The 9,915-nt window shown below is 46.9% G+C and overlaps 1 protein-coding gene across 7 annotated transcripts; it reads right to left on the bottom strand.

Annotated features, from left to right (window-relative positions):
* Positions 1 to 695: 695 nt before the first annotated feature.
* Positions 696 to 9,912, bottom strand: NME6 (NME/NM23 nucleoside diphosphate kinase 6). 7 transcript variants are annotated; one of them, XR_009350693.1, is made up of 7 exons: positions 9,639 to 9,912; positions 6,944 to 7,040; positions 4,807 to 4,909; positions 3,678 to 3,717; positions 3,092 to 3,252; positions 1,593 to 1,732; positions 696 to 1,278 (listed from the first exon to the last, which is right to left on the bottom strand). XR_009350693.1 is itself a non-coding variant. In XM_059160790.1 (6 exons), the coding sequence occupies exons 2-6, from the start codon at positions 7,031 to 7,033 to the stop codon at positions 1,674 to 1,676; spliced, it is 453 nt and encodes a 150-aa protein (XP_059016773.1). In that variant the 5' UTR covers positions 7,034 to 7,040; positions 9,639 to 9,912; the 3' UTR covers positions 696 to 1,673. The 7 variants fall into 7 exon arrangements, 5 of the variants coding, with proteins under 5 accessions (XP_059016773.1, XP_059016771.1, XP_059016776.1 ...); XR_009350692.1 differs by having other exon boundaries at positions 696 to 1,345; XM_059160790.1 differs by having other exon boundaries at positions 696 to 1,732.
* Between the last annotated feature and the right edge of the window lie 3 nt (positions 9,913 to 9,915).

The following is a 9,915-nucleotide window of genomic DNA, read 5'->3' on the forward strand; positions in this document are numbered from 1 at the left end:
CTGGGTCTTAAACTGGAACCTTAGTTTGGAATTCAACTTGTCCTGGACATTAAACTCAGATATAGGACTGACTTGGCTCTTGGAACTTACCTTTGACTTTGACTTAGAGGTCTAACTTTGGTCACAGAACTTGGACTTAGGGCATTTGTTTTGGTCTCTCTTGTGGGTGCTACCTCACCATGTTAGTATGATTCCATGAGGGAGGGTAGCCTCAAACCTGGCTAGGAAAGAGAGTACTTCCCTTGGCTGGTTACTGATAGCTGGCACTCCTGATCAATTCTCTTTTGTCAGTTTGCTTGGTGTTTTAAGCTGGACTTCCTATTTAGTCTGTTTAGTTATGGGAAAGAATAGGCCAGATGGGCCTGTCATGTTTCCAGGTTACAGTTTGGTAAATTCCCATTCTGGATCACCTTGTGTTGTTGTGTAGGGAGACCCAAGATGCCCTGCTACTGTGTTGTTCCTCTAGTCTGGAAGTCTCAAACCAGTTCTTCTTTGGAGAACTTTTCAGAGTTCTCCTTGATTGTTTCTTGCATGATTTTCAGGTTTACAGTTGTACTTAGTGGGGAGGGGCAGAGGTAAATGGGTCTACATACATCTACATTTTGTCTAGACTGAAAGTCACTGGTCATTGCTGTTCTAAGTTACTCTGCTCAGAGTTTTGCTATAAAGGTGAGCAGAAATATGGGACAGTGGCATGAAGGAGATGATGTATTAAGGCTTGCTTTTATTTATTTTTAATTTTTTTTAAATTTTAAATAGGCTCCATGCCGAATTACCCAAACATGTTTTCAAAACATATTTGAATTCAAAGGGACTCAGCAGAGAGAGGTGAAAGTGCAGTAGAGACCAGAAAACCAAAAGAGCCAGGTGGGGTTCAGAGCACATAGAAGGCTTAATGGAAAGCAGGACACTTCCTATGTTGTAACAGGAAGAGAAGAGGGGAGCACATGCAGATACATTTATAGATTCAGATGTGAGAAGATTCTCTGACTCCCAGACATCCCACTCTAACCCCAGGGTAGCATGACACTATAAATGCTTTAGCCCATTATCTTCCATGCAAGGTAGCCCCCATGTTGGCACAGAGGCATTGTTCTTACCAAGGTCACAGTGACCTCCATGCTGCCACATTAGAGGTTATTTAAAAGGCTTCATCATTCTGGACTTCTCGATAATATTCAACATTGCTTCTTTCTCCAGAAACACTCTCTCCTCTTGACTTTCCTGATGCACATATCCTTGGATTTTTCCTTCCTTCTCAGGCTATTTCTTCATCTCCTTCGTTAATGTGTGCAAATACTTGTTTTCACAAATTCCATATAAATTCAAGGTTCCTCACTATGCCCTGTATGGTAGATTGCCCTAGTAATGACCCCCCAGTGATTCACACCTCCCAGTACCCATGCCCTTACCTAGTCTCTTCCCACATGGATGCTGGGCTTGGCCACGGGACTTGCCTTGGCCAATGGGATATTAGCAAACATGATATAAACAGAAGCTTGATAAGCTTGTGAATGGGGCTCTATCCTCCTGGAACCCTGAAACAATTATGCTATGAAGCAGCTCAGGATAAAAAACCATGTTTGACCTACCTTCAGCCACATGAGTGAATCCAAGTGAGACCAGCCGAATCACCCAGCCAATCCAGAGACACATAAAGATAAATCATTGTTCTAAGCCACTAGATTGTGAGGTGATTTGTAGTGCAGCAATAGGCAGCTGTTATCCTCATCTAAAACACAGATGTGGCTAACTTTAGTGGCTTTGTGCAATCAGAAAAAAAAAAAGTGAGTCATAGAAACATGCCTCTACTGGGTAGAAACACCTTTGTTCAAATAAAAGGTGCCCTCCTCCACCTGGCATAAGAGGCAGACTTATGCCAGGTACACAGCATGGATTTGGGCCCACACTCAGCTCTGTCACTGGGTGCTTTTATGCACTAGACAAGATGCACACTGTGTGTGAACCTTCTGGGAGATTTCTGCACAATTCTCTCCATTTAGCATAGACCAGGAACTGGGTTTGGAACAGTTTTGTTGTTGTTGTTCTTTAAAATTTATTTTAGAGAGAGAGCAGGGGGAGGGGCAGAGCAAGAAAGAGAGAGAACATCTCAAGCAGACTCTGCACTGAGCATGGAGCTCGACATGGGGCTTGACCCCATGACCTAATCATGACCTGAGCCAAAATCAAGAGTCAGATGCTTAACCAACTGAGTGACCCAGGCATCCCTGGGACAGGTTTAATTATTTCACTTAAGGAGAGAGAGAAAACACCTAGAACAGTGCTCTTAGCCTTTAGGATTTAGTAGAACGCTGACTTTTATTAAGAAAGATAGGCCAAATGGTGCTTATAGAGAGTCACTGCATTTTCCAGGCATGTCAGTTAGGCAAGCTCCTTGAGAAAGACGAATAGTTCTCAAAGAGAGGAGCCATTATTTCTCTGAATCACCCATGAACATTCTTGAAAAGAGGTAGATAGAGAGCTAGATCCTAGAGCAGGTGGCAGTGAGAAGCTAGGTCCTCGGGTGGCTGCGGTGCCTACAGAGATGGTGCCATGATTCCCAGGCCTCCCTGGTCCCAGGAGGTCTCCAAGAAAAGGCTGGGAAATGCTACCAGTCTTCACAGACCGACAGGCTTGTGTCAGGCTGGTCCTGGGCCTCCTGGTCTGGCTGCACAGTGGATGCCTCCCTCTGGGCTGTAGCGCACGGGCCCACAGCGCAACTGGGGCTCCTCTTCCTCATACCAGCGCTGTTCACTGAAGTCAGGGAAGAAGGCTGCAATCTCTCTACTGGCTGAAACCACAGAGTCTATAAGGAGAGGTAAGAAAGAGAAAGGGTTCTTCTAGGGAGTATAGGATAGAGGCAAGAGGCAGTTATAATCAGATTCAGAAACCTGAGCCTCTAGTTCTCTAGGCCCTCTAGGCCCTCAGTCCTGGGGCCACATCTGCTGAGCAGGCCACAGGGGCCAGAAAGGCCATTGGGAGGGAAGTTCACAGCAAGGTTACCTGGCTCTCAATTCCACCATATGGCCTGAGCACCAATGGCAAACCATCCTCCCTTATATGTGGCTGAGGATAGGGAAGGCAGACTCACCAGAGCCATGGGTTGTGTTGCGGGTGTCAGTGAGGCCAAAACTTCCACGAATTGAATCTGGGGCCACGTGACGTGCTCGAAACACTCTGGTGGGTCCCATCAGCGTCCTCCAGAGCTGGATGGCATCCTTGTGGGCCAGGATGTAGGCTCGGATTGGCCCGCTATGTACAGGAGGAACACATGTCAAGAATCTGGCTGTGGGGCTGAGTAGGGTGCACTATGAGCAGGGCACGAATAAAGGCACACTACATCCTGAGAGATACCCTGCTTTTCTAGCTAAGTACCCATGCTGCTTCAAGTTGCAGGTAATAGAAGGCCACTGTGGGTGTACACGAAAGGCCACAGAGGTCAGCAGAGCTGTTAAGTAGCATTCACAATATTATTCTATAGCCCTTGGACCACTAACCATCATGGGACAGGTGGCTACCAGGTCGGTGTTGGCTTAGACATGGTCCCAAGCCATGTTTCTTCAGACACTTAACAATGATTACAACTTGAAAGAGTGTCAAATGAAATCAACAAATTTAGGGAGCAGGGGGAGGTAAATCTTGGTGCATAAAGATGCTGAAATGAAAATGAGAATTACCTGGCCATGAACTCCACCAGCCGCTGATAGAAAAAACGCCCTGCAAAGAGAGAGTAACTTCATCAAGACACTGGTGCCCAAGAGAACTTTTAGTACTTCTGCCTCCTTACTTGGAATAATAAAAGCTGTTTTATTTTATTTTATCTTTTAAAATATTCATCCACTTTAGAGAGAGCGTGCAGATGGGAGGGGCAGGGGAGCTCCATGTTGAGCATAGAGCCTGACATGGGGCTTGATTCCACAGCCCTAAAATCATGACCTAAGCTCAACCACCTGCACCACCCAGGTGCCCCAATAAAAATTCTTTTAGAGGACTTTGGAGTCTGACATATCTGGGTCTGAATCCAGGCCCTGTCACTTACAACGTATGTGGTTTCAGGTAGGTTATTAACTTCCCTAACTTGGGTTCCTAATCTGTGTACTGGAGACCTAACAACATCTATGTCATAGGGCTCTAGAGAAAATTCAGTGCAACCATGAGCATTAGGACAATGTCTAAAAGAGTAAACATTCACTATTAACTACTGATATCATCAAGACATAAGACTAAATTTCTGGTTGGGACTAGGAAGTGGAACCCTCCTAGAAAAAAATATATATATTTGTAGGGAGAGGGTGGTTGGGTTATGGACATTGGGGTGTGTATGTGCTATGGTGAGTGCTGTGAAGTGTGTAAGCCTGTCGATTCACAGACCTGTACACCTGGGCAAATAATACAGTATATGTTAATTAAAATAATTAAAAAGTATATATTTAAAAATATTTAATTAATTAGTTAATTAATTAGAATGAGAGAGCGAAAGAGAGCACAAGCCAGGGGGGAGGAGCAGAGGGAGATGGGACAAGCAGACTCCAAACTGAGTGGGGAGCTAACGTAGGGCTCAATCCCATGACCCTGAGGTCATGACCTGAGCTGAAATCAAGAGTCAGGCACTGAACTGACTGAGCTACCCAGTTTTAAAAGATTGATAATCATGGAAAGTTTGTATATAAAGCAAGACTTTAGAATGGCTGCAATTTGACAACTGGTAGGTCAGAGACAGCCTGCCATTGAGCATCCAGGTAAAAATCTCTCTTGCGTACGTCTTGGGATAGAGAAGCCTCCCACTCAGAGGACTGCTGATCCTACCTTCATGCTCTTTGTAAAACTGCTGGCATTCTTCTTTTCTCCACAGAAGTTCTCTCATTCGTACAATAAGGAACTTGTTGCTCAGAATTTGCTGATGAACAGCCTGGATAAACATCACATCAAAGACAAAAATTGGTCAAAGGGACCATATGAGTGAACAGGAGACCCGGGCTAACCACAAGAACCACGAGGACCCATCAGAGCCCGGGACATGAGGGTCTGTCCCATTGTCAGGTCAAAAGAGAAAGATGGTGGAGGTGAGGTAAAGACCTTCGGTCACATGGCCAGAGCATGAGCCCTGCCGGGTGCAGGGGGCAGAAAGTGCATCTCTGCCCTTCTGTTCCTACAGCTCCTTGAGCAGAAACCCACACGACCCCCCTTCAGACCATCATAAAAATCTCTTGATGGTGGTCCTGCCTTGAGTTTGTCCAACTCTCTCCAAACCATCACACTTGACAGATTAAAAACACCATAACTTACATGTCACACTCTGGTCAGAACCTTATTCATAGAATGAGGTACAACTACTTTAGCCCAGGGCTCAAGGCTATACTTTCCTTGCCCTCCACCTCTTCCAATTCTAGTCCCACTGGCCCAGCCTTCCTGTGGCCCCCAGATCCACCACACATGTTCCTGCCTCAGTATTTCCCTCTGTGGAACATCTGCCCCTGCCATGCACTGACTGAAGTCCACCCTTCCTCTGAGCATGGCCAGGTCCCAACACGTGCATGCCACCATTTCTGACTGCTCTGGTCTTCCTTTGCATCACAGTCAGCTCACCTAGCAGAGCTGCTCAGTTAGTATTTATAGAACTATTGTAGGTAGAACCCTACAATGACCCTCCCCCAGTATCAACAAGATTCTGCACCCTTCTCTCCAGGACTGTGAATATGAAGCAATATGATTGGAACATTACATGGCAAAAGGGATTCTGCAGGTGTAATTGAGGTTGCCATCAGTGGACTTTGCTTTGTTTTTTAAGATTTATTTATTTCTTTTAGAGAGAGGATTTTTGGGGAGGGGCAGAGGGAGAGGGCGAGAGAGAGAGAAGGTGAATCTTGAAAAGATTCCCCGCTGAGTGTGGAGCCCAACATAGGACTAGATCCCATGACCCTGAGAGGATGACCTAAGCTGAAATCAAGAGTCAGGTGCTCAACTGACTGAGCTAGCCAGGCACCCATCAGTTCACTTTGCTTTAATCAAAACAGAGATTATCCAGAGGTGCCCAGTTAATCACATGAGCTTTTTATTTTTTTATTTTATTTTATTTTTAAAGATTTTATTTATTTTTGACAGAGAGAGACACAGCGAGATAGGGAACAGAAGGGGAGTGGGAGAGGGAGAAGCAGGCCACCCATTGAGCAAGGAGCCTGATGTGGGGCTCGATCCCAGGACCCTGGGATCATGACCTGAGCTGAAGGCAGATGCTTAACGATTGAGCCACCCAGGTGCTCCAATCACATGAGCTTTTTAAAAGCAGAGTTTTATCTGGCTAGGAGAAGTCAGGTTTAAAGTGTGAGAAGCACTAAATACACTGCTGCTATCTTGAAATGGAGTGAGCCATGAGATGAGTAATGTGTGTGAGTGGTCTCTAAAAACTCAGAGCAGTCCTTGCCTGAAGGCCAGCAAGGACATGGGGACCTCAGTCTTATAACCATAGGAACCAATTTCTGCCAACAACCTGAATGAATTTGGAAGTGGATTCTTCCCCAGACCCTCTAGCTAAGTACCTGGTCAGCTGATTCCTTGACGTTAGCCTTGAGACCCTGAGGAAAAACCCACCTGAGCCTACTGGACCGCTAAATTCTAGAATTGTGAGATAATAAATGTTACTTTAAGCTGCTAAGTTTATGGCAATTTGCTGTAAGTTTGTGGTAATTTGTTGCACAGCAACAGAAAACTAATATACATGCACTGTCTTGAGGTTTGGTTCTTCTTATTGTATTGGATCCTTATATTTTTAATCTGCCCCAATTCTCCAGTAGATTTTTATAGTCTTCTTAGGGTCAAAATCCACAGCTCCTAGCTTTGTGTCTCGCACAGGACTGTGCTATCAGTCTTCACAAGTGGCCCTGTGGCACCAGAAAGAGATGCAGGGCCCACGGTATACAGTAAGAGGTTTACGATTCCTTCTTACCTCCAGAATCAGGGGGTGAGCAACAGCATCAGGCTTGATCAGGGCCAGAGTAAGCTGGAGAGCCTGAGGGCTCCGCAAGATCGAGGTCATCTCACTCCTGCCATCAGAAAGCTGGATTAGGGACCTATCAGTGGTGTCTTCCCCACCCTCCCGACTCCAGAGCCACGCTGCCTTGCAAGCCCACAGGGATCTCACTCCCAAAGCCTGTGGCAGTTACCTACAAAGGAGTTATCTATTCAGGAGAAATTCAAGTTTAGACACTGCCTGTCCCTGCCAATATTCCCTTCACTTCCTAACTTTTCTTTGTGTTTTTGAGGATTTATAATTTACATTGCTAAACAGCCTGGCCACAAATGTACAATAACTGTTACCTTTCATAAGGTCTTCTATCCCACAGTGTGCTCCCATCAATCCTAGAATTGGAAGATTGGATGGACAAGAATTGGGACCTTGCCAGGATACCCGCAAAGAAGTTTGCCGGATATATACTATCTCTTATCTAATCTTACAGATAGGTCAGGATCTCCCCTGCCCAAATCAAATCCTTTAATACACTCGGTTGTCCTCAATGGCAAGGCTTGTGGACATGCAACTCCAAGGTCCAGGGCCAGCTGTAATTGTTTCGTATCTGAAGCTGCCGAAACAGTGCCACAACAAAGGTCAGTTTAACTGACTAACTGAACCTAGATAGTCGTATCTGTCCATCTTTGTATTCCTAGTGTCTAGCATGGTGTAAGAGCTCAATAAATAGTTATGGAAATGATATAAGAACATGAAAGTTTTTTTGTTTTTTTTTTAACTGGACTAAGATGGGGCACTTGGTGGCTCAATTGGTTAAGCGTCTGCCTTGGGCTCAGGTCATGATCCTGGAGTCCCAGGACTGAGCCCCATGGCTGGATCCCTGCTCAGCTGGGGGTCTGCTTCTCCCACTTCCTTTGCGCTCCCCCTGCTCCTTCTCTCTCTTTCTTCACTCTCTCAAATAAATAAATAGTTTTTAAAAAATAAATAAACTGGACTAAGAATTTGAGATCTCTCCCAACTGTGAAATGCTATTCACATGTGAGAAATTGATCATTTGATCAGGACCAAGAACTAGGTCTCAAAAGATTATCCGGCAGAGCTCCTAAATTTACCAACAAATATGGAGAAGGCTTCCATGAATACACACAGGGTCAGTATGGACAATGTTCTCATTTCTCTAAGGCTGAAAGTCTGACAGTCATGTCAAAGACAGTGCTAGGATCTCCCCTACTCATGTCCTTTCTACAGTTTTCAGCTGGATGCTCCCCTCAAACCAAAAAACTAAGTCTAGTTTAACTGGCTCAAGATCAGCCAACCCACTCTCCCTAATATCCCAGGTTGTGAGTAACCCAAAAGCAAACCAAATCTTCACCATAATCTAGGGAGAGATATCGCTGATCCCTCCCCACCCTCACTCCACATCCACACTCATCACGAGTCTCCTCTCTTTCTCCAGGGCCACCACCCCAGTCCAAGACATCATCAACCCTCCTGGGACTCCTGAAACTCCTCCATGGCCTCTCAATTTCTACTCCTGCCAGCCTCTACAATCTGTTCTCTGCTAAGCAACCAAGGAAGGAAAAATGCAAATCTAATTATATCACTGCACTCCTTAGCCCTTTGCCTGAGATGTTTCCACAGTCCAGAATGTGCCTCCTCTGGTAACCTCCTATTTACCCACTAGCTCTTAGCTGGCTTCCACTATTATATATAGCTTTTTGGACATTTTCTTCAGTTATGTCTCCACCCGTTAGGTCAGGTCTATTAAAGCAGGGGTCTGTTTTGCTCATCATATTATTCCCAGTACCTATGCCAAGTGCCTAGTACATAGCTGCCTCTCACCAGTATTTGTTGAATGAATGAATGAATGAATGAACGAACGACCAAACGAACCTCCTTCAGCTTCTGCAAGGCCAAGCTGCCAGGGGCTCTCCAGGAAAGGATGTGGTTCCTAATGTCAGCTAAGTAAAGACAGTCTTTAAAACAAATGCGGGGGGGGGGGGGGGGGCGCCTGGGTGGCTCAGTGGGTTAGAGCCTCTGCCTTCGGCTCAGGTCGTGATCCCAGGGTCCTGGGATCCAGCCCGGCATCGGGCTCCCTGCTTGGCGGGGAGCCTGCTTCCACCTCTCTCTCTGCCTGTCTGCCTGTCAAATAAATAAATAAAATCTTAAAACAAAAACAACAACACAAAGCAAATGCTGGGGGCTCCTGGGTGGCTCAGTGGGTTAAGCCTCTGCCTTCGGCTCAGGTCATGATCCCAGGGTCCTGGGATCAAGCCTCGCATCCTGCTCTCTGCGACGCGGGGAGCCTGCTTCCCCCTCTCTCTCTGCCTGCCTCTCTGCCTGCTTGTGATCTCTGTCAAATAAATAAATAAAATCTTAAAAAAACAAAACAAAACAACCCAAATGCTGACAGGTCAAGAAAATCGCTCAACTTTAAATTTCCTCTATCAGAGAATCACAAATTACAGAAGTTGCCTGGGCATTCGCCTCCACGCCTGAGGCGCCCATTCCTCTGCTTCCAGGAGGGCAGTGACCGAGCCCCCCTCCTCCCAGGCGCCGCGGGGGCCTGCAACCCCTCAACTCTGTCTCGTCTCCCCATCCCCTACCCTCACCCCGACACCTGAGGCCCACCTCCCCGACCACCAGGCTCTCAGCCCCATTTCTTGACACCAACCCCTCTCCTCGCGGGCCCTCATTTCTCCGGGCCGACAGCCGCGCGACTCCTGGCCTTCGAAGCAGGACCTAAGCGCTCCCCAGATCCAGGGCTGTTCGAACCCCAGCCCAGCCGGAGTTCAGGTCTGGAGTCACCTGGTCCTCCAGCGCGGAGCCCGGCCACCAGGCACTGCGATAGCTAGCCTGCGCGGCCCCCGCGGGGTCCTTCGGGCGTTCGGCCGGGCAGCCCTGCTGGGGGTCCTCGCCCGGAGGCTGCGGACCCAGCCGGTCGCGGATAC

Source organism: Mustela lutreola, chromosome 2 (assembly GCF_030435805.1).
Source record: "Mustela lutreola isolate mMusLut2 chromosome 2, mMusLut2.pri, whole genome shotgun sequence".
Classification (NCBI taxonomy): domain Eukaryota; kingdom Metazoa; phylum Chordata; class Mammalia; order Carnivora; family Mustelidae; genus Mustela; species Mustela lutreola.